General features: G+C 38.9%; 1 protein-coding gene across 4 annotated transcripts in view; it reads right to left on the bottom strand.

Moving 5' to 3' along the window:
- Positions 1-20,972, bottom strand: part of NEDD4 (NEDD4 E3 ubiquitin protein ligase) — a 51,739-nt gene extending 30,767 nt beyond the window's left edge. For 2 of the 4 annotated variants that reach the window (XM_021537405.3, XM_085588281.1), the window contains exons 1-5: positions 20,839-20,972; positions 10,853-10,926; positions 9,271-9,349; positions 8,143-8,181; positions 7,637-7,690 (exon numbers count right to left, since the gene is read on the bottom strand). In XM_021537405.3, the coding sequence (XP_021393080.3) occupies positions 7,637-7,690; positions 8,143-8,181; positions 9,271-9,349; positions 10,853-10,926; positions 20,839-20,883 (291 nt within the window). In that variant the 5' untranslated portion in view covers positions 20,884-20,972. The other 2 variants (XM_021537404.4, XM_085588279.1) reach the window with 1 other exon arrangement.
- Between the last annotated feature and the right edge of the window lie 4,484 nt (positions 20,973-25,456).

Here is a 25,456-nt window from a genome sequence, read left to right as displayed (position 1 = left end):
ACAGACTATCTTTCATATCAGCTGCCATTAAACACAGAGACAAGCAGTGCAAATTGATGAGAAATATAACTGAAGTGCATGATTAAACATTTTTTTCACAATATACTTCTAAAATAACTGACACATTTTAATTAGTCTGGATGTCATCTGTTTATGCTTATTGTGGATTTTACTTCACAGTGAGAATTTGGGAAGAAGAATCACCAAACTATATATATATATATATTAATTATTATCTGTGTTCCACTGAGTTTTATAAAGAAGCTTAAGTATAAATCACAATTTCCCAAGAAGGAAAGAGCATTTTTCTTTAAGCTCTAACCAAAACACAGTAAAGAAGTCAAAGTGTAGAATCATCAAGAACTGCTCTAAGGGTAACAAAAGACTGAAAATCCCAAGCTAACACCTCCAAGGTAAGCGTCTTACTAGTTTAGAAAGGGATTGTCATAATTATAAGGTCTTTGGCAAAAAGCCCTTTGCTTAAACAAGCATGTTAGTTATATGGTAGTAGTGTCAAATCAATGAGAATGAGTTCTTAGAATAATTTTAGTAACCATCATTTGTTGCACTTTTATCAGCATTCATAATGAAAAATATTCAGATAATTTAAGTCCTTACAATATTATTTAAACAAGGCTTAAAATCGACCTTTCATGTAGCCTACGCTTTATAACTGCCTTAAGAGTTAATAAGAGTAGACACCTCTGCAGTTTAGCTGGGCACGAATTTCATTACAAAAAATATATATTTAATATAAGCCTTCTAGACCCAAGTACTATAATTTGAACAGCAATGTTGTTGGAAGAGGTATTAAGTTACTCAGTACAGCTCAGGCTGAAATAGTAGTTGGAAGAAGGAAAAAAAGTGTGAGAGGAAACTGAAAATTCCTGTGGTTCAGGGTGTATACAGAAACAAATGGTATTTACAGTTTCTCTGCTCAAATACGACTTATCTTTAATTCTACATACAACAAACTACTCTGTAAAATAAAGCCTATCTGAAATAAAACTACAAGATCACTCATTTTAACCCATTTTCTATGCAAACAACTTCAGTAACTACTATTAATTTACTGAAAAGTTAGGTGTTTATAACTACAAAATTTAATCAGAAGTTTAAACTACTCCCATGTTTCAACAACTAGACAAGAAAATCCCTCTGAGTTCATGTAAAGAGCAAACTATTGTTTAAAATCTATTAAATACACTTATTTCCCAGTAACACCTATTCACTTATGCTATTGTATGTCCCATATTCTAAGAAACTAATCTAAAACCCAAATGTTCCTGATAATTAAAAAATTAACTTCCTAATGGTGACAATTTGATACCATTAGGAAACTCTGAAATCACTGCACTTAAATCTTGGTTGCAAACTTTTACTACTTTCCAGCTAAATTTCAACTGTAAAATACCATCACATGTTTCTATAAACCACAACACTCACCTTATGGGGCCTCCACAAAGTGCTAGAGATTTCCCTTTTAGAGGTTCCATATCTTTTCCTAACACCAGCTGTTTTTCCTTCATTCCCAGCTTTGAACTGTATGTGCAACTGAGACGTCCTTGCACTGTGACACTTGTATTTAAGGCTGGGTAAGCAGCAAGAAACTTTTTGACGTGATCCTTCCAAGGAAACACTTCTTTGCAAAATATGGGGAGTTTTGCTCATCTGTGCATTCAGTCTTCCTAGTTCATTTATATTAATCTGATATTCTGAATCTGTTTTTGAGGGCAGACATGCAGATGTGCTACGTTCCAGTTTTAAATGAGGGTATTTTGTACCAGAGTTCAGATTTAACTCTGGACTGCAAGAGCCATTAACCATTTCACTGCTTGATGCAAATGCTCTTGGTGTAAGATGAAGTGAAACACATGAGAAGCCATCAGGTACTTCTTCACAAGTTGCCTGCTGAGGACCATTTAAAATTTGACTTTTGTCCTGTAATGATGCATTCAAATAAAGCGGTCGGATGTCTCTGACCTCACCAGAAGAGCAAACTGTTTTAGACAGTCTAAGTCCATTGACTGCTGTTGAAAGGAATCCCTTAGAAATGGTCTGATCATCTTTTTGTGCTAGCTCACTAGGCGAAATAATTAATCTATGAGATGTTTGATAGGTGCCTCTGTGTGGTAGTTGACCTGAGCTCACTGGAGAAGCTGGAGGGGTACTGGAAGGACTCCTAGGAAAAATAACCAGTGACGAACAACGTCGCAATGGAATTTTAGTTTTCTTTCTCACTGACAAAGCATCTTGGTCAAAAGTAGTATTACTTCTGTACAGTGTTTCCTGAGATGAGTTGCTCCTGGAGGGATTACATATGTTTGCAGTGCTTCTACATGAAGAGTCACCACAGAAAGTACTGTCACTTGTCCAAAGAGCGCCACTGTCACTGATGATACTGTTAGTATATGAACCTCCATCACTTGTGGTACTTGCACATGATCCATAGTCACTGCCAGCACTGCTGAACGAGCCACTGTCACTTGCTGCAATGCTGCTGAGGCTGCCTCTGCCCAGAGCAGCACTGCTCAGAAGGCTGTCATTAGATCGATGGTCAGACACAGGTCCAGCACCACAGCTCCCTTCGCTATCAATACCAATGAATGAAGTGTCTTCACCAGCAGCCACGACATCACCAAACCTAGAACATCCATTTTGCTTCCTAGACTGCAAGGAAATGTGCAATGAACTGCTCTTTTTTATTTGCAGTGAAGAAACAGTTGTGCTTTTCTCTTGATTAATTACTTGTTGCACTACAGGTGCATAAGCAGCTTGTCTAGGAATCAGTTTCACTTGTGTAATGCTAGGTGCAGAACTCTGTGATTTTTTGAAGTACATACAATTATTACTATCCAAAAAATCTTCAGAGGTTTCTGATAATGGGTCTGTGTTGCTTCTTTGAGTAGCAAAATGCAATCTTAACCGTCGTGCCATTTGTTCTCATTTCCATGCATGTTAGCAAATGAAACCCACAAAGATCCTTCAGCAGCAAGGCTACAGGCAGCTGCACAGAACCCAGAGCTGGTACATTGCAACAGTAAAAGCCCATAAAAGTTGCAGTCTTTGTCCTAATTTCTACAAGATACTAGCATTTTAAAAGAAAGTACCTCTTGAAATAAGTCAGCCATTCCTTGAACTGCAGTTTCTGGACCGGTCGTTGATTGCTTGCAGTCAGAAAACCTTCATTTAAAAAGCACTTATGTTCCAGAAACCTCAGCTGCGACACACTGACAAACACTACTGACCTTGTTGCAATTACACCTTCTGGAATTTGCATAAATGAGTACTATAATAGGCTTCCAGAACTTGCAAGCTGCAAACAGCAACGCCTGCTGCGGCTGCACGAGCTGAGTCAATGTGTCCGTACTTTCCTCAGCAGCGTATGACTACTAATATTTTTACCCATAGGTTTAGAATTACAGGAAGTTGGTAGGAATGAAGTCCCATATAATTGAGTATCAAGTCCAGGATTGAATTTCCAAATAGTAACCATGCTAGCAAACTGCTGAGGTCTGAATTATGCATAAACTAGTGAAATAAGCCTCCTCTCTCCCTTAAGAAAATGTTTTTCTGCACTATTTAAATAAAACTTGAAAGCAATCTGGCATTATCTTGCAATCCACATGCTGCTAAGCAATCACACTTTCTAAAGATTTGCACATAGTAGAACCCTCTGTGCTTATTAATTCATAATTTTAAATGAAGTGCAACTGAAAAGGAGCCAAAAAGAGTTTTTCTGGTTAATAATTTGGCATTTATTTTTATTTCTAGTTTGACCTTTTCTAACTGCAGCTGTTAAAGGTAGAAAGAAACAAGATTATTCTTACAAATCAAACTACCTCATCTTATTTGTTAGAACCCAGAGTAAGGACACAGTCATTACAGTTCAATGTGATTTGCAGATTTGTGACCAGCTACACAAACTTCAAAACACTGAACTAAGTACGCACAGAAAAAAAAGTGTTACCAAACAGAATTACAGAAGAAAGCTATTCTGTATAATTATACACAAACTGCCTCACAGATTCATACCAATTTTTTTTTTAATTTTCATTTTTTAAAAGAAAAAGCTCATCATGTCAAGAAGTTAATATACTGTCAATTCTTCCAAGAGTAAAGAGATTGAGAATTCCTACAAAATGTTTCATTGGCTCATACAATCTGTAGAGGTCCTTTGCTGGCACCTAGTGGGATTTTTGATAAAAGACAATCTTGAATATTGCTGTTAAGTGGGATTTCTGTTGTGGGGTTTGTTTTGAAAAACACCAACATTTGGCTATCAATGTACTTTTGAATACATAAGCCATATATGATGCAGTACTGAATGCTACTGCTCTAACATGAAATTACTTAGTGCTGCTGAAAGACTACAAACAGAAGAGAACACTAGGCCATTTATACTTTTATAGGTCATACTACTAGGAGTTTTTTCTGCTTCATATTTATTTAACCTTTACTGTATTTTAAGCTAGAAGGCAGTAAAATTAACATTTATACCTCCTTCCCAAAAAAGAGCCAAGAATCAAATTCACAGTACCTTGTTTGCAAGCAACAAACTTGTTTTCTAATTATACTCCAGGGCTTACTTAACCTCCATTACCTGAATTCCATTATTAGAATGCAGCAATAAATGAATACTAGCTTATTCATAAAAAGCCAACAAATACAACACTTCATTTATTTAATTATAACCAACAGGACTTCTTCTAAAGTTGTATGTTGGTGAGGACTGGGGATAGAAGAGGAAAGGAAAATATCATGAAAGGTTCTTTTGGTCAGTTTCAAAATGTTACATTTGTACTTCAAGCAATACAGTAAAAAATACCCATAAAACCAAACACAAACCAAAAAGATCAGCAAATGATCCTAAGATATGTGAGCAAAAAGTAAAAAATGCATTTCTTAAGGCTTCTTCTCTCCCCAAGAACAAACATATTAGTGGCACAGTTTGTAACATATTGCTGTAATGCAAAGTGCAACCATTGGAGGTACTTGTTTCTTTTAGTAAAAGCATTATTTTTTCCCCTAGTGGATGATCTGAAGTGTTTAATTCAATTTTACTAAAGAAATCCTAAGAAAACAATAAACTGGCATAATTTTTGGTAACTCAAGGCTTAAGATTCCAGCAAAATTTCTCAACACGTCTCTCTTCCTTAGCTATACCTATATAGGTATTGCCAGCCAACTACAGCTTTCTCAGGCAATGTAAAATGGCTTTTAAAGTGTTAAAGTCAATGTTGCTGAATTAGAGTTGGCATAAAAGTACACTAAAAGTTAGTATTTTTTAATATATACCAACAGTTCCATTTAAAGCTTAATAGAATTGATTTCTTCAGTATCAATAACAGATTCAGGCACTTAATTTGCAATATACTTAAATTTTGTAAAGGTATTGTAAGACAGATGGCAAGAGACATGGTCTCTTCACTGACTCACCTCCTAAGTGATTTCAATGTTCTTCTTGACATTCTTCTAGTGTGTTCTTAAAGACAGCCACAATTAAAGACTCCGCAAACTGCTCAAGCCCTTTATTCTTTACTGCAAACCCAAGGGTTTGCATGTCAGAAGAACAAACCAGATTTAGCACTCCTTTACCAAATCCAAAACAAGTGATTTTTGAAAAGTCTTAAAGCTATTACAGGAAGATTTCAAAACTCTGACTAGGGGCAATAAAACCAATGCAGCAAGACCAACACAAAAATTAAGCTAAACTCTGAAGAAAGGTTTTGAGGTTGGTATTCAAGAACACAACTTTTTTTAAAAACAAGCAGGTATTTCTGGCTTCCATTTATTCCTAAAGTTAAAGAGAATAAATGCACTTGAGATAAAATTTTGTAAAGAGGAAATTAACCATTAGGAGGACACAAATATAAAGAATATTTCAATTTTATCAAACTGCTCACATTTAGACCTTAAACAGTCATCCAAAAGGTAGATGAAAGAACACTGAAAATAACAGAATAAAATATTAAAATAACAGAAGATGAAATATCTTTTGATCATAGCTACGTAGCTATGATTACACATACTTACCTATGATTTTCATCATGTGATGATGAATTAATAGAAGTGGGGGAGCTTGCCAACGCTAAATAACAATCATAGCTAAGGCAACAATTTATCTTGCTTAGAACAACCCAAGACATCTGGAATAAAAACATTTTCTGAGAGCAAGCTGAAGAGAAATAGGGAGATGGTCTTAGAGTGACTGATGAGGTCATGACACTTTGATCTCTAAATAAAATCATGCATGGGAAACAAAGCACCATTTCCCAGCTGATACCAACAAAATCTTTAACTGGTTCCTCTCCATAAGCAAACAGATCAAATAACTTATAGATTAGATAAAGAATGTGAAGGAGTTCTGTTGGAAAATACCAAGGAAACACCAGCCTTCTGCCCCCAAAAAATCAAGAATCCTACTTTCTAATCATGCCTCGTGGCTTCCAGGTGGTGGCAGCAATGCTCTAACCAGACATAAAATGGACAGAGTACTTCGACGTTGTGAAGGATATGCTGTAGCCCATAATACTATGTCCAGATGAAAATCTAAGCATCCTGAAAAATCATATTTAACTTCCCATGTAGAGACAAGTGCTTATGATTCCTTTTAAATAAATCAAAGAGACACTGTATTTTAAATACTTGAGACCGGTAATATCACCAGTTAAGCATTAAATGGTCTGGGGACTGTGTAATGCCTATAACCAAGAAACAAGCCTCCTCCTTCTTAAAACTCATTATTCCAGGCAGTTTGTACTTACATTTACACACATTTTTACTCTTCCCAATCTCAGAAGAGCAGCATCTTGATAAAAGATACAATGGTTTACTGAACACATGCAGAAAACTTTAACAAGAAATGTTCTTCATGGCCAACACACTACTCAAACACAAAGCACTAAGAGATCCTTTCTTTGGAATGAAACTGTGTTTGTCATGCAAAAGCATTCAATCCCTCCCTTTAGTTCCAAACTCCTGCAGAAGGAAAAGGTATTTATTTCAGTGACAAGGAACATCAGTGAAACAGAGGCAAGTGTCATGGCTGTACTGCTACAAGCTTACGTACAATGCAACACAAAAACAAATACAGGCAACCAGACATCTGGACACAAAATGAGAGCCTGGGTCAGAAGAGGAATGTTGATTTCAATTAGATAAAAGCACAAGCTAGCCCTATCTCACCAGTGACCTGCCATTCAGAGTGACACCTATCTACAAGGTTGCAATCCATTTCTCTCTTCTTGAGCTTTCCAAAGAAAATCCATGTATGCTTTCTTTCATGCTACTCCTCACACACTGAGGAAGCTTCTCACACCACATATCAATATTGCTTTGTTGACAGGGAAAAATAAACATCCAATACAGAGCCTTTCAATATCACCAAAGAATTTGGTCACTATGAAAGAATGATGCTTTCATGAGTTAAAGCACATTAGAAGTTTTAAAATAATAATGTCACAGCTTCAGGAGTGTGGTAATATCAGATAAATAATCAGGTCTGCCTTTAGCTTTAGGTTTCATTATAGAAATTAAGGTTGTTTGGAGTGGGTTTTTTATCCACATTGAATCCTGATGGACTGCTTTCATTCAAGTCTTTAATACACTGCAAAATGAACACAAAAAGACCTACCAAACGGTTTTCATCAAATACTTCAAAAAGGAGTCTGTGCTTCTGAGGATTAACCTATGAAAAATAAATATAGTGATAATTAACATATGTACTGAATTTCAGCACTTGTCTTCAGCAAAATCTCTGTGTTTATGCAGGAGGAAAGAAATACCAAAGGTCTTTATTAAACAGCAAATTTATACCTTGCTGCCATTCTACTTTGCAATGTTTTTCTATTTGAACCAACAATCCATAACTGGTACTATCCCAAACTGTTTCTAAGTCTATGCACATGCTTTTAAACATTCACAGACAACAGAAGGCAACACCAAGACTGAAAATTTCACATTTGTCTCAGAATTAACAAACATATTTCTAAGGACAGAAATTTGTGAGCCTTTCAGAACATTAATTGTAGACTTATTTCCGAATTAGGGAAGAGTTCTGAAGTGGGGAGAGTAGTGAGTAGTTTTTCTCAATGTGTAATACATCCAACATGTAATAAGGCTATAAACAAAATCACTTACTCTAAATAAGAGTTCTTCATTCCATTTTGGGTTTAAGGACTATGTATGGAGGAAGGAAAAAAAAAAAAAAGAGAGCATTAGTTTTACTGACAATTTTGTACAATTTTTGATGTATTACACATTTTATTCCATGTAACAATCCACTTAAGAAAAAAATACCTTTAACCTTGATAGTGCTGGTAAAAGTCAAAGGAGTTTAATGCTGTGCAGAATGGACACAATTTATGCAGGTATTGTCATATATTGGCTATGTCATGGATGTAGAGAAGGTGCTTTAGACACTTGGAAATAGTTAATTTAGAGTATGTCCCTTCAGTAAATAATCACTGCCTTCCTCTCAGCTCAACACCCACATTACTTACATGCAAACTCTTACCAAATGCCAAATCTCTAAGCAACATAAACTACACAGACCAGGCACAGATGGGCCAAACACAGCAATAACTCACTCAGCTAAGCTCATCTTTGAACTGTGATATTTAAAAAAATACTACAGATAGTTTAGCTACAAAGGGAGTTTAATATAACAATTATCAACATGGAAGGAAAAATGCATGAGCGCCCTCATAAATCACAGCCACTATCCAGAACAATTTGGAAGAGTGCTTTCCCTCTCATATATACAGTTCTTCATTGTCAGTTAAACTAAGTTAGCAGTACTGACTTTTTCCTGCATGTATTCTAGAAAATCAAGGAGTATCATGATTCACGTGAATGGTGCAATTTGATGCTTAAACAGAACAAACTGTTTGTTTTTTTAACATAAGATAAAAAGTTGTACAAGAACAAAGATTCTTATATCATTAAAGAGCTCAGAAAAATCAGAACAATCCAATACTTCCATTAATAATGTAGTTTTGAATCAGTACTCACCTTATATTCTTCAGTTTTTCCTCTACCTTTCAATAAAATTTTTGAAGAGAAAACACCACAATAATGCCATAAACAGAGAAACTGAGCAGACCATAGAACACTCCCTTCAACACAGCCATTCACTCAAAATACATGATTTCTTGTATTTCCTATAGCTTTAACTTTTCCTCTGGAGTCTGTTTTAAAAAAAACCTCAACACAATACCAGAAACCCCAAACAAACCCCACCACACCCACACAGATAAGATGACTAACCTTTCTAATAGTTTTTGTCTGAATACTGGTAAGGGCTCCATTCACTGGATCATACAATGTCACTTTCACATATGGGTCACTGGTAGGGGAAAAAACAAAACAAGTAGAATGCTGCTCTATGCCCTTTTTGGTCACCATTATCAGCAGTCAAGTTTTAAAGGCTTAAATTTATAGCAGTTATGTAACCATGGGTTACAATTACTTTACAAATACCACAGACATTTGTAATTACAAGCATTTCCTACACAGTTTTAGAGATAAAAGTAATATAAACACTAGTAGTGATAATGATCATATTAGCTATGCCATTCTGTGTATTAGTATGACTTGACTCTGTCTTCTTTTGCAGTTACTTCAGGAGAACAGATTCAATAAATCCTCTCGCATTTCAACAAGACATGCATAAAAAAAATCAGCTGTGACTGAAAAATCTTCAAGTATTAAGTATCTTAACACTTTAGAACACCTGGAATTTGAGGTACTTCCTTAAACATACAACAATTTTACTAAATGTTCTATCATTTTGACAGAGTTTGAGTTTAACCTGGATTTTTCCATTAATGAAGATGTCCTAATATTGCTGCTTAAAATGCCCTACTGCCTCTTCCTTTTCTGTGGTACTAAAACCCAATACTTTATACGAATAACTACTTTTCATGAACAATCAAAGCACTCAATTGCTCAGAGTAGTAACAAAAGGTGACCAAGACTGTCTGCCCTACAGTAAAAGAGCATATGGTTTTCACATATTTAAGTTATGATGAGAAAAGCTGATTTATTTTTGCTTGAAGTAAAAAAAATTGTACATGAACAAAAAATTTAAGGGAGACTGTCTAGCTTTAGGGAAAATATAAATTTCACAAGAGAATTTTTTCTATTGCTAAACTGATGTCGCACACAGCAATTTTGTGCTAAAATAACAACATTCCTGCACATATGCCAAAGCAGCTGAAAGCAGAACTTGCACTAAACCCATCAAAACTTTTCTAGATCCTTTGTAAAAAGGCCAGAAGCAAAAGTGGCTTTAGCACAAAATGCATTCTGCCACTTGCCAACTCTACAAGATCTTAAAAGCATTTCAATTACCAGCTCACAAGTCTGATCATTCCTTTGCTAAATGTTAAGCCACTGTTCCACTGCACATAATTGGAGCTGAAACAGTTTTATAGCCCCCAGTTTTTACTACTGTGCTCATTCCAAGTCTTTCAAGCAGATGAGAACTTTGACTACAACTAAACTCTAGTTATTTTAATTGTTGTTATTTCAGCTACAGTCTACCTGAAGTGAAACACAGACATGGATCTATCCTCCATGGCAGAACTATTTTATCATGCAGAGAATAAAACATTCCTCTACTTTGTTTTGCCAACACTTAAGATCTGTCCAAGTCACTCTTGGATAAGAAAGCAGGTAACTTCATGTTCATATAGTCTCTAATAACTTTATGAAGTTGCCAGTTGAAAGAGTTCAGATTTTTTTTTTTTTTTTCAAGAGACACAGAAGAATTTACTGAGAACTAAAGAGCTGTAGAAAGAAAATAAAGAAGCAGCTGTCCCTTAATACATTAACAACATATTCTTACCTGGCTCCTAAGATATCCTTCTTGGCCAGGCCAATTCCAGCTATAACCTTCACTCTGACAATTCGCGTGTTCTCCTTAAAAACAAAGTAACATTCAAGATGCATTCAGATTTCTTTTTCAGGTCTATTTTCAATTAATAAAGCTAAAAGAAATTGTGGGCATTAATTTTGAATTCACACTAAGAACTGCAGACTAAATGATGCAGTTACTTTGTCTGACAGAAATAGCTCTATCAGTAACACTGAGACAAATCTGCAAGGACCACAGAAGTTTTCACCTAATGGTATCTTGGCATGCAGAGGGAGGGAAATAGACTCTGACAATATTTGTTTCCTGGGCAGAATGAAAAGGGCATCAAATTTATCAAAATAGATTAATAAAGCAGTAATAAACTCTGGAAAAAAATGCAAGAGTAAAAAATTCTTGCATCTATTTTTAGTAAACAGCACAGAGAGGTCATACTTAAAATATCGGGATTACTGATATGACCTGCCAGCAGGGTATGAGTTTTTTAAGAAACAATATTTTATTTACACTTTATACAAATTAGCTTCATAAGAATGACAAGTAATTGCACTTCTGTTAATTAACACAGCAGCATAATCATACATGGCTCATCTGATAAGCTACTGAATTCAAGGAGGGGGGGGGGGGAAATCCCTACAGCTGTGACCGTATCAGAGGAGGAAGACAAATGACCATTGTTTCTCTGCAAAAAAGCAAAAAGCTTTCCAGATGAAGGGCTGTTTGTAGGAGATGGTGGGCCAGAGACACTTGTGAGGAAAGATGATCCAATCTGGGTTAAGGACTTAAACAGATACAAGAGCAACGGGTGAAGCAGTAGACAGTCTCCTTGGGTTCTTCCTGAATTCCAGATTCTATTGAAAGTGCTTTCTAAAGGAGAGTCCTAGCAAGCACTAAGAATGCTTTATCTCTGGTCTGCTATATAACCACAGGGCTAGATTCCCTAACCAACCCCAAGTGGAATGGTTCTTAAAGCTAATGGAGAGAACTGCATCGTAATAATGAAGCAGGAACTACTGGCTAAAAATGTAAAACTGAGAACAGACCACTAAATAAAAATAAAATAATAAAAAAGTAAGCAAGTTTTTCCCATCCTCTACCATTAGAGGTTATTGCCTGGGAATTGAGATTAACATCTACAATGTGCACCCACTGACAAAAAATCAATTGTTCAAGTCAATTCCAGCCAGGTCAAAAGTCTCTCTTCAGCCTTTACCTCAAAGGAAACTGCCTCCTATTAGCAACAGTAGAGTTCAGAAAAGGAAGACCAACAGACAACCCCTCCCAGCACTGACCACTTGAAAGTGGCCTAAGCTTTCAAAATCCTTAGTCATGATCAGGCTTTTAAGGTACATAACAATATAATGTGTTTTATGACAACAGAACTGACTGGATTTAAGAAAACATAAATAAAAAGCGGTGTTGGTATCAGATTAAGAAGAGCTATTAACGTTTTTATATACAACAATATCCTAACATATCCACCCATCTTACATTCAAAAACCACGTCCAATTTATCTCCTACCAATTACTTGGCTTCAGTGACATTCAACATTAGTGAGTGTCTGTGATGATTCAAGAACACCAGGTGTGCATTTCCCCTCTCCCTGAGTATGTCTGCACTGCACACAGAGCACCCTGACCGCCCCCTTCCAACAGGAGGATGGTCCTCAGTCACAGCCCAAGGGACCCAACTGACACAATCAGCTGGACAAACAACCCCACCTTTTCCTTCTCAGAAAAAGATTGAATGCTGATGTAGGATACACGGCCCTAACAGACAAATAGGTTTTCTTGTTTCTGCATTCAGTTGCTTAGACCATGAGATTTGCTCAATTATTCAAGCATGAGAAAAGCAAAGACAATTAGATGCTTTTGGGCACAGGCATCCCAGAGTCAGGCTTAATAGTGCATCAATGTAGTCCACACAGGGGAGATGCCAGAATAGAACCCATGCTCCTGAGATTTTAAAGTTGGCTTAATCACATGGTTTGTTTACTTGTATCATAATAGAGATATGAAAGCTATTTTACAGAAAGACAAATTGCTTTGCACATAGCCTCAGGAAACTAGAAGTCACAAACCCAATGCTGGCATGCTGAAGGTCGATTTAAACATGCCTTGCTGAAAGAAACTTTATTTTTTATTTGGGGTCAAACTAGGACAGCTACAGCATTTTAGTTAGCCGAGCTGAACAACTAACCAAACCACCATGAAGGTATGTAAAGGTATGCCATGTAGCAGTATCTTTCTAGATTAACAGAAACAGTTTAAAAAAAATCCCTGAATTGTTCGCAGCAATCTTCCCAACAGAAGAGTTTTTCACTTTCACTTTTTCAACTAATCACTCTCACTTGCCAAAAGCCACCACACCCCTTTTTGGTTTTTTTAAACCGATAGGCGCCACTAAAGAGTCCACTTCTTCCTTCCCCAAGCTACGGTAACTAGAAACTCCAGGAAATAACCCATGCTAACATGCAAGGCAATACATAATCACAACATACAAGGTTCCCCATTCTCTAGTCAGGCCAGTGTGCAAAGACCACCAGGGGAGATTCAGACAGCTTGATGCAAACACAGGCAGAAGGGCCTGACACTGCAAGGAGCCATTACACCACGACCCTGCACATCCTGAGGAGGAGAAGGCTGCTGACAGGATACCGGGCAGCGCTGTGACCGTGCGGCCTTTTCCTCCTCACTCACTGACCGCAGAATCACCCAGCAACTGCTGCCACAGCTCAGAAAAGCTGCCACAAACACACTGATCCCAGAAAGCAGTGAACAGCCAAAGAGCTCCAGGACCTTTTGAGGCTCATTTCATGCAGACAAAAATTAGGCCATGCAAGCTCTGCATGGAGACAAAGCATTGGATGTTTGATTCTGGCACCCACCAGGAACAGATTCAAAATCAAAATTTCATGGTTTAAAAGGCCATTTTGAATCTCATCCTCTTCATTCACCTTTGCTCAGGAGATCCTTATTTGCCTTTTTCATGGCCACATACAAGAAATTGTGGGTCAGTAACTCCTGTAGATCCACAGGCAGCTGCAACATGAGTGTTTGCGTAGTCCAAGAAATGCACAGGCTGCAGCCTGAACCTTTTACTCTTCCATATTGACTACAGACACTCTCAAGCTGCCTTCCTACTCTTTTACATCACTGCCGTGCTTCAAGTGGTTCTGGTGGTAGAGGAGGGGACAGGCACCTAGCCAGTAAACAGGAACACACCAGCAATGCCTAGCAGCACTGCAGTTTATCTAAGAGACTGCTCTCTCAGCCCAATTTATCTTCTCAAGGGTCTCTTCCTGAAAATGTCTACCCAAGCTCCTGCAGTGCTGACATTAACCTGAATGGGTCAATCTGAATTTATTGTCTGCACAGCTAAAGAAACTGAGCATTCTGTGCTGCTTTGCACACACGGGGACTTGTACAGGCTTAGTGCCTAGCTGCTCTGTAACACAGACAAGCACACAACAGCCCATCAAAGGCAGCAGCTCTGGGCACAGACTTGTACAGGGATTGTTTGTACAGATGGAACAAGGACGTTCAGCTTCTTCTGACAGCTTCAGACTGCCAGCCATTCCAGAGGCTGGAGGCAAAAAAACAAACAAAAAAACCCAATACAATAATGTTAAAACGGAACTGTTAAGCTGTTCCCTCTGAGAATGTAAGCAACCCAATATGAATCAGGTAAAAACAGCAAATGGAAATAGAAGAAATATTGTTAAAACTACTGAATCTGCCAGGGAGTGGCTGCACACAGTCTGTATCAGTTAGGCTGCTCCCAACAAATTCAAGCTTAAGTTGTTTTTAGGGGTTATATAGTATTTTAAAGCTATGGGTTAGGGGAATAAGGCCTTTAAGATATATTAGAGACTAAACTAACCAAAACATCTTGGCTTGATTAAGTGAGACAAAACATCCTTTTCCGAGCTGAGTCAGCAAGATAGTTATCTTATTATCTACTTCCAGGTTTTATAATTAATTTATTGTTAATCATATTAGTATATTCTAAAGTAGATGTTCAAGATGCTAGTCAAAATAGCTGGGACTACTAAACCACACAATTTTCACATCTCTAATAATTAAATCTATTTACTAACAGATTCTGTGTAACAAGGGATGAAATAGTTTCTGAGCCAGTATGTTGACAATCAGTAACTTAAAGCTTTAAACGCAATGCTTTCCAGCTTGTGATTCTTTGAACAGATAATAAAACAGAAGTCCTTTTTATGTATGCCTTAAAATAGTTGTAAAATGTACTCAAGAGTAGCAAAGCAAGTGTCAAACTTAATACAGTAGCACTTGCAGAAGGAGAGAGTTTCATTTCCACAAAAATCACTATGAAACCACCTATGTTCAATGAATATACATTAAGATAAGCCATTCTTGAATTGTTCATTTTGGACATGAAAACAGCACTTGGAAAGAAATTTCAACCTTATAAGCAGTTTAAAACTTGTTCACAACCTTGAGACTGGAATAGTCTTGCCTGGCTTACAGTTGTCTGCAGCCAATAATTACACAGGACGGGTATTAACAAACTGCTCATTCTCACCCCCATCCTTTCCAAATTCACATGGTAGGAAAATAGCACCAAAGAAAACTGAGAGAATGAGTCCTGCCTTAGTGATAGAAGTCCAAGAGAGCAGAAGACAGAAGAAAAATATAAGCAGGAAGAAAGGGTGAGAAAAAAGGCACAGATGAAGAAATAGTGACATTTCACCAAATGTTGGTGATTACAACCAAAGACAGGATAGTTATTTTAATGTAAAACAAAATGGCAGTATCTGCTGGACTACTAGATAGCTTTTTCTTGAGGAAGCCAATATAAAAATGACCAAATAGTCTAACAGAGAACACTTGGTAGTAAACAATTCCTCCAGGCAATAACATCCTGTTATTCTTTTCTTCCTGTTAGATAGGTCAAGAATCAACTACCACTGAAGCCAAGATAAGAGCACCAAAGCTTATTACAACAATAAAACAGTACAGCAGCATCAGCTTTAAAGATTCTGGCAATATCAGGAACTATATATTAAGGCTTTCTTAAGATTCATATCATATCATGCATACAGCAGTCATTTGAAAGAAAGCATTTCCCACAGAATGGGCAACCTTAGGTGGAGAAAAGTACTTCCTGTAATAATCAGACCTCTCAAGTGAGGCAGCCATACAAGTTAGGTGGCATCCAAATAATAGCAAGTCCTTTTTAGCATCATCACTTCATTTCACCAGGAGATGGAAAATGGGAAGGAGACTTTCCCATCTGACCATTGCTCCACAACCCAGAGAACACTGTCCCCCCTGTAGTGACCAAGAGAGCTGAACCATTCTTCTTTGAAGAAATTATTTCAAAATAAGCAAAGTATTAGATTCACAAAGATTCCTATCACAAAACTACATTAATTGATCTCTTAAATATAATCAAAGTCATTAACTTCCTTCTGCCATTTACAGATCAGTCTTTATAATTCACTGTGTACCATGTGATCATTTTGTGCTCATAAATACTAAAGTCTCATCCATCAAGAAATGCTGGCTGTTACTACAGATTGTATTTAACAGCTGCATTTGACTACAAATTAAGGAAAAGATTAAGACAACAGAAGTCCACTAATGGAGTTACCAATCTGTCAACAGAATTTCAAAAAATCCAAAACCCCCTAAGCAATCACCAAACAATTTTTCACTATGTGCAACCCAGTATCCATAACAGTCCCATTCAGTGCTTATTAGTTCAGTGTAAAGGAAAGGCTGTAAAAATAACAGAAAATAAACAAATAGCTTCTGGAAAGCACCAGAGCTACACAAATGACACTGCTGTTCAAAAAAACACACGCAAACTCCAAACAAAATCAGGAAACCTCTCAAGACTACAGGCCAGCAAGCATCACTATTTCTACAAGAGTCTCAGCTAATCCAGACAGGTGGGATTCTAGGCCATTCTAGACCTAGACCAATTCTAGGTCATTCATGGCCTAGAATGATAAAGTTCTTCACAGCCTAGAAAAAATTGAGAGCCTTTCTAAAGCACAGAGACATTAACATCTATTTTTTCTATCTAAGTGCCTGTATAAGAACAGTCAGATATAGCAGACATCTCATACAGAGGCACTGGGGAGACCACAGGCTTTGAACAGGAACTGAAGCACTGGGCTGCTCCAGCTCAGGCACAAAGGAGCCAAACAACATTACTGGTTTTGTCAGAGGCAACCCGAAAGATTAGTCCATGCCAGTCTCTGAAGTCATGTTTGAAATGTTTCTATTCATCAGCATCACCTTCAAAAGACAGCAATATGAGAAGAGCTGTGGGGTAAGGTGTACATAAATAGAGAAGACAAACCATGTATCCTACACATTCAGTTCACCAACTACAAGCTAAATAGCCATAAACAACCTACTCCAGCAGTAGATCCTAAAGGAACATAATAATATACCTAAAGCTTTCCAGAATGAAACAACATATGCCTATGAGGAATCTTAGGCAACCTGCAGTAAACAAGAATGCTTGCTCTACACAAGACAGCTCTCAAATGACTGAGAAAGCTGAAATGGCAAATGCACGCAATTAGGAAGTGTATTTTCACCTGTGAGAAGTTCCCATTTCTAGCTTCATTCCTGAAAGCAACCACACATAATAGATACTAAAGACCTAAAAAAATCTAACTTAGAATATTATCTGGACAATATAGAAAGAGCTAAACAAAATAAGAAGTCTTTGATTCAGGCTGGGAGTGTAGCAACTCTGACAACAGACATCTGTACATTAAACAAAAACATGTATAGTCAATCAGTGTTGTTTTATTGAATGCCATTCCAAAGCCCTACAGTGTAAGCAGGTATTATAATAGAAAACAGAAATAGATACCAGACAACTCTGAAAATTATATTCTTAATTTAAACCACTAATAATTTTAATTATTTTTAAGAGCAAAACACTGAAAAAAATTAATTCCTTCGGTAACCAAAGAAATAACAGTGCACTAGCTAATTCTTCCTTCAGTCTTTGAAAGAGCATTCCACAATTACTGTTAGAAAATCCTGCACTTAGTACTGTAGTCAATCGCCACAAAAATACAGTAAATGGAAGTGAATACCTCATTAGAAAATGCTTGATCAAACTGATTAACCTACAGAAATCCAAGTCTTAACAACTTGAAAGTTTTGTATGAGAAAGCCCCTCTTTCAAAACTCTGCTGTGGCAAAGCAAAGCAGCAGCAGCTGTCAGCCTGCCCCTGTGGGTGTGAACCAACACCTGGCCCTGCATTCAGAGGAAGATGCACCCCGAGCACGGCAGGAGCAGGCAGGGCTCCCCCAGCACGGGCCACGCCTCGCTCTGCAGCAGGGAATGTCCCCACTGATGCCTCCAAGGAACCTGCAGCAGAGAGGGCTGGGACAGGAGTCTGACCTGCTGGGAAGAAGGAAGTACATTTCATCGCATTCCTTTCCCCTTTAAAAAAAACTTACTAGGACAATAAAAAGCAACATGTTGTTCTTATTTCCATAACATTTGAGATCTACTTTCCTACTGGCAAGACCTTGTTCTGAATACAGAACTATTGTTTTTTCCACATTGACCTTACTATTGTTCATTATTTCAATACTCAACTAAGCCGTAAGTCCTGTGGGTGACAGGATAATTTTACAGAAGAAAAATTGAACCAGAGAAATTAAGGAAAACTGCACCTGCTAGATTCAGGCACTGCAACTCAGATACCTACATACAGAATATACAAGAACCCACTGTATACACAATAACCTCAATTACATCTTCTTTTTTACCCCAGTTTCTTTTTGTATCAGCAACATCATATTAGCAATCCTTTACTGAGTCCAAGTTATTAATACACCATAAACAAAGAAATCTGTCATAAATGCCTAACTTGAGTTGTGATGGAATGCACAGTCTAATAGTACACTCAACTGCCTCAACAACTACACCAACTTCTCCTCATCTGCCTTCCTGAATGACAATATATTATAATTATTATATTTACCATAGGATCATCTCTAAAAGCTGCAACAAGAGGTTTTCCAGATAAGATTGTTTTATTTTATTAGACAATTCTGATTTACACCCAAAGCAAATCCATCTTGCAGAACAGGCCCCAGAGCAGTTCTGGGAAAGCAGCAGTGTGCAGACAAACCATGACAAGAGTGCAAAACAATGTGGGGGACAACAGAAAAGTCCTTGATGATACTTTCAATATAACTTGGATACAACTTTCAATATAACATGTTTTTCTTGTGCCTCTGTGTACACAACCTTCCAGACTTAAACTGTGAAGACAGAAAAAGACCATCCAAGGAGGGAGAACTCTATTTTCCATTCTTGTAACCTAGGCAAGAGCAGCTAGCAGAGTAGCTTTCTTGTAATCATAAGATCATTTGTTTTGTCATTTGTGCATGCAGAATCTCACATGAAACCTATGGAGATAACTGAGCAAGTTCTATACATGCAGAACAGTATGTACTCACTGAATATTAAAGTCTCTGAGCATAAACAAACTGCACTTTTCACATATGTCACTTTAAAGAGTTTGCCAAGCTTTCGAATTACAGAAGAAGTTAGAACTAGTGGATTTTTACATGCTTTTTTTCCCCCCCGCTTTCCCCCCTTGTTCTAAAGGAACATATTTATGCTGAAAAAGATTGAGGGAAGATGAGAATTGTTAAATTTTAAGCAGATTTCACAATATTTTCACCATAGCAATGGAGGCTACAAAGCAGCTAAACTGAACAAAGCTTAACAATGTTAAAACAGAGAGCCTAAGGCATGGAATCTTTTAGTACAACTACATAGCCCCAGAAAGTTACTAGCAACTGAAAACAGGATCTTGCAATAGGAAGTGTTATGCAACCCTTGCAGTATGCAGCGCTAGTTTTATATTAGAAATTCTATGTAATTCAAATATTAAGATGAATAAAAAAAGTCATACAGGAGTTTTTAGTTACTTCTCCAGAAATAAAGCTCAACTTGAGAGAGTTATGCTAGCAAGAAAATGAATAGTATTTTTGAGCTTTAACAAACTGAATTCCTATTATGGATGCAACAAGTATGCACTGACACAGAGATCATCACTGCCTGAACACAAAAAAGAGCTGATCAAAGACAGTTTTGGTAAAATATCCTGTTGGCTCAAAGACAACACTACTGACATTTCACACAGGTCACCAAACAGCTTTCAGAGATACTGCTTTTAGTCTTCCTGCATCTGCAATTTAAAAACAACCTGACTTGCCTTCTTGATAAAGTTAACTATTCCATTATATTCTGCCCCACGCACAAGCCTCGGTTACAATGCAATATCCACCCCCACCTGTCTGCTACTTACACCCAGTAACAGGTACATCAGCCTCAGCCACCTTCCGAAAGATCCACGTGCTCAGGAACTACGACCTGAGGACAGAGGCCACTGCAAGAGTCACTTTCAGTTACTCACGGGTTTATTGCAAAAGCACTGACACGCAGACAGATTTTCACACTCCCGCTAATGGCAATGCCGGGATGAGCCCCATCGCTCACGCACCGCTCTACCTTTCGCACCGCTCTAATCCACGCACCGCTCCTGTCACACCGCCTGTGACAAAGCCTGGAACAAAGACGCGATTCTTCGGTACCGGGAAGAGAGCGGGGGGAGAAAAAATCCCGTTCACTCCGTCACGAGGAAGTTGCGAGCGCACGCGAATCCCTCCGTCCGTAGAGGAGGCTCCACAGCTTCCAGCGGGAGAAGACAGGACCGCCGGTGCCAGACGGCAGCTGCCGCCTTACAGCGCGCCGGGTAGCCGGCACCGGGGCGCCGATCCTGCCGGAACGCCCCTCATCACCTCACCCCGCTCCCCGCCCCAGCGCAGCAGGTCCGCAGGGAATACCCGCCCCGCAGGGGGTTCAGCCGCGCGGAGAAGCCGGCGCCAGCTCCGCGGAGAGGGCAGCGGGGGCGGCGCGGGGCCTCGCTCACCTCCTCGCCCGGCAGCCCGAGCACCTCTGCAGGAGACGCCGCCATAGCCGCACGGCGCGCGCCCCCCGCCGCCGTGTTTACCTACGCCCCGCCCCGGGCCCGCCCCACGCCCGCCCCGGGCTCCGCCCCGCTCCCCTGCCCATCGTCTGATTGGCTCGCAGAGCTTAGGCCCCGCCCACCCGGGTGCGGACGGCGCCTCCCGATTGGCTCTCGCTCCGCGCCCCGCCTGGAGACACGCGCCGCGCGGGCAGCCTGAGGGGGCGCGCGGCCGCCGCCCTCGGCCCCAGCGCCCCTCAGGGCGCCGCGGGGGCCGCGCCGCGCTCCGCCCTGCCCTCAGCAGCCCTACCCAGCGCCGCGGCGGGACAACGCCGCCTTTCTAAAATTTTTCCTGCTGGTTTACGCTGTCGAAGTCTTTCTTTACAGAATCACAGAATCGATTATGTTGAGAAAGACCCCTAAGATCATGGGGTACAACCTACGACCGAACACCATCGTATCAACTAGACCAGAGCATGAAGTGACCAGTCTTTTCTTAAACACCTCTAGGGACGGTGACTCTACCAACCTCCCTGGGCAGTATCTAATCACCCTTTTTATGAAGGAATTCTTCTTAATGCCTAACCTAAGCCTCTCCTGCTGCAGCTTGAGATTATTTTTGTACCTCTGAGAGCCAGGCCCAAGCTATGGAGCTGTTGCCTAACCCTTGGTACCCGGGGAACCTGAAATTGCAAAAATCTGGGGAAAACTGAGAGGAAAAAAAGGACTTTGCCCACCAGAATGAGGCAGTGCTGCCTTCCAGGGTGCTCTGAGGAGGAAGGAAGTCCCAGCTGTGCGAGGAGATGACCTGACATAACATCCAAGCAAGGAGCATGCCAGAGGACAGAAAAAAATAAACTGTAAAAGCCATGTCTGAAATCAAACCAATGATGTTGTCAAGACTTTTCTCGAGAAAAAAATCTGCTTGCCCCCCATGCCCCATGCAAGCCTGTGAATCAATCCCTCGGGAATCCCTCCCTGACCACCCACCTTTCCAGCAGACAGAAGACAACAGCAAGAGCTGTGCTAAAAAAGCTGTAAATAGAGTGGTTTATTCTGAACTTTGTAACCATAAGCCTTTCTACAAGCCTAGGCCAAACTTCTCTAGGCACTGCACAGTCTGAGAGTGCAGAGAACACACCTCCCTCTTAGGATGAACATGCTGAAAATCACAGGTCACTAACAACAAACAAATGTAGCAGCACCTGTACTGGCAGGGAGCCAGGGTCTTTCATCACCTTTCAACTGATCCAACCTGGCCCCTCACACCCTGGGTGACCTATTTCCATTATCATCTGGTGAGAAACTCTTCCCTTTCCAAAACAAACACAGACCCAGGCTCAGCTCTTTGGACTGTGCCCCAAGCAGACGGCAGGACACACAGGTAACGCCTCCTCAGGAAGACTCAGGCAAACCTGTGCGCATTAGCACACACACACTCATGTTCTCCTTCCAGAGGCTAACCAGATGCTCCAAGGAAACACAGTCTCAGTATCAACATCACTTTGTACATGTCCCAAAATCAGTGTAAGGTATTAGCTATGAAAATTCAGGTGAGTGTATTACAAACAGGCAAAGTGGCATTTGGGCAAGTGGCTTCATATGAATTGGTAGATTTACTTGGGGAAACAATGTCTGTTATAAGACCAACCAAGACAGTTTGGAAAATAAGACCCGGAAAAGCTTTTGGGTATTTCAAAACAAACAGCCCTCTTCTGTTTCAAAATAGACCCTCTGGACTCCCAAAGCTTCCAATTCCTTTGGCTCAGCTCTGCCTACATCAGTCTTCCAGCACAAGTTTAGAGGTATGTCCAGACTGAAGTTTCTGGGTAACAGCCAAGGAAGGAAAATCTGCCTAAGTTACAACAGGCATGACTTCCAGGTTCATTTTTTTCTGGGATTGAGTATAATGATTAGTAAATTGTTATTACAGCTTGCTAGAAAAAGCATGTGGGTTTGTGGCTGTCAAACACGAACACAGGGTTTTGCAGTGCTGTCTCATACCCTGCTAGAGTGTGCAAACCAAGTCAAAGAAAAAGCATCAGAGCTCCAAAAGCTCGCAGCTGAGGTTTTTTTGTTATTTTTTTTCTGAATTGTAGTCTAATAAAAGATACTCTTTTATTTCTCCCTATAAATATCTTACTAAATATTACTGTCACTAGCCAGAACTCTGCCTGCCTTTCTGCAGTCTCAGTCTCAGCTTTTCTGTACAGTAAAGGCTATAACAAGAAACATCCCAAAGTCCTGTTTAATAAAGGTTTTATTGTGAATATTTTATTAGTGCATTACTTATTGGGCTCTTCTGTAGGACATCAAAACTCAAACATTACATTTTAAGTAATATGTCATTTCAATAACTTTGAAATTTAAAATAATGCCCTTTTGAAATTTACAAAAGGACATAAACATACTCATTTTATGTTATATTACCTTTTTTAAGTAGCAGAGTAACATAGCACTGACTCATTTATTTTGTGTGGAAAGACCACTGACTGTCCAGAATAGGCGTTAGTTAGTCAATGCCCAAATCCATAAGCAGATGACCTGCTATGAACAGGTCTGAAACTCAGAACTTGTGTTTCTGGGTTTGATATCCGGAGGCATCCATATATTAAGGTAAGGTCTATGTGCATTTTCAGTGAGATCAATAGTTATCTCCAATATTCCAGCAAAATATCTATCACTTCATCCAAATTATTCTTTCACTTAAAAATGGGGGAATATAAACCACAATATGTTTGTTAACAAACAGGCAGTTCTGACATTATATATATATCTCCAGCATTTAATATTTTATGGTGTTATGCTATTCAAACTATTAGTGGAAGAGAGCTCTTCTGAAAGCAAATAATTGATTTTCAGTTGCAGAGAATAGCCTGAATTTGGATGCTCTAAGTGCAATGGAACACGTTGTATACACTTTCCATACCATTAAAAATCTGTTAGTATTTTATCTCATGAGTCCATGAGTTCTTATCTGGTAACAAATTTGACTTCTCTTGCCATCTAAATTAACCTTCAGTCCCATGAAAGATCAAAAATGCACAAAGTTAAAAAAAAAATCCATCTCTAAGCTGAAGGCATTCATCCAGATAGATCCAATTTGTGGTTTGAATTTTATATGAATTTATGATAATATTGTTTGTGTCTTTCTTTATCATAAATGCTTTTCCTAGGCCAAAGAGAATCTGTGTACCATAATACTGAATTAATTTGAAAAAAACCCAACAAAGCAGTGTTTGGTTTTAAAGGAGGAAATTATGTGAATAAAGGAGATTTGTTTCAGAATTTCAAAGGATTATCAAAATAGCCTTTAATTTAAGAATATATGTTAACTATAGTGATGGTTAAGTGATAAAAGCTAGGACATCAAGTAACACCAAAGTATGTTTTAACTTATTAAACGTAGGATACAATTTTGTACAGAGGATTTTAAATCAAACTGGATACATTATCTTTGCTGGCGGTCCTTTAAACCAAAGGAATAGAAGTCATTTTAACTGCAACTAAACAAAACAAAACCCAACCAACCAAACAAACAAACAAAAGCAAAAAACCAAACCACCCCCCAAAAAACAAACAAAAACCCAATGATAAACACCTCCCCCCCCAAAAAAAATAAAGGCAGAAACAGATTTTGTCCTATTGTCTTTTGTTCTACTGAGTCATACAATAGAAAATTTTATGAACCACTCATAATGTCACAATGTAGGTAAATGGAAAATTGTGTACAACAGGGAATTAACAGAAAAAAAATTATATCGGTCATGAGTCATTGCTATGACTAAGAGAAGCAAACACCTATTGATAGCCTAATAATTTCGATTTCTTTACTATTAAGGCAATGTCTCAGTAAAGAGACTTATGCAAAGATGTAGTTTAGAGCCCAAGAATTAACACTCTTCTTGGCTTTACTGTAAAATGCAGGCTAGATCCCGGCAATTAATACTGATTTCAAACACCATGACAACGAGATACGAAACTGATCCAAACATGAAGGCTTATATTTTGTAAGCAAGGATTTCAGTCTGGTAGTCACTCCAGGCTGGCAGCTGTCTCTGCATTGCATTGCAACTGGGCTGCTTTTAGCACATTTGCAGGTTTTTGTCAGCTTCTTCATTCTCCTTTTCACCCTCAGTGTTCCAAGGCACAGTTCTATTTTCTTTAGCTTTTCTTCTTTCCCTTAAAAGCAACATATCCTTGTTTGGATACACGTGCTTTCTGCATTGCCTGAAACCAAGCCACTGCCTGCAGCAGTTTCAAGACCTGCAGTTCTACTTGCTCCTGCAGGACGACAGTGAGGTGTGACCATCACCCAGAGACAGACCAGATGTGAACCAGAAATTCTCTGCTCAAGTAGCTTTTTTCCAGGGCAACGTGCAGACAAGATTTAACATTGCTCTCCAAGCGTGGGCCTGTGTTCCCCAGGCACAAACACCTGCTCTGGGCCAGCTCCCTTCTTCCCTGCCTCCCAGGAAAGATGCTGAGCTCTCTAACTCTCACAGGGTAGAAGAGAAACTATAAAGATGTTTTTCCTAATTTTTGTGACTTGTATAACAGTTTACAAGCAATTTCTTTTGGA

The sequence above is a fragment of the Lonchura striata genome, chromosome 10 (assembly GCF_050655825.1).
Source record: "Lonchura striata isolate lonStrDom1 chromosome 10, ASM5065582v1, whole genome shotgun sequence".
Classification (NCBI taxonomy): Eukaryota; Metazoa; Chordata; class Aves; order Passeriformes; family Estrildidae; genus Lonchura; species Lonchura striata.
The sequence above is the reverse complement of the archived record's forward strand: the minus strand, read 5'-3'. Positions and strand labels throughout refer to the sequence as shown.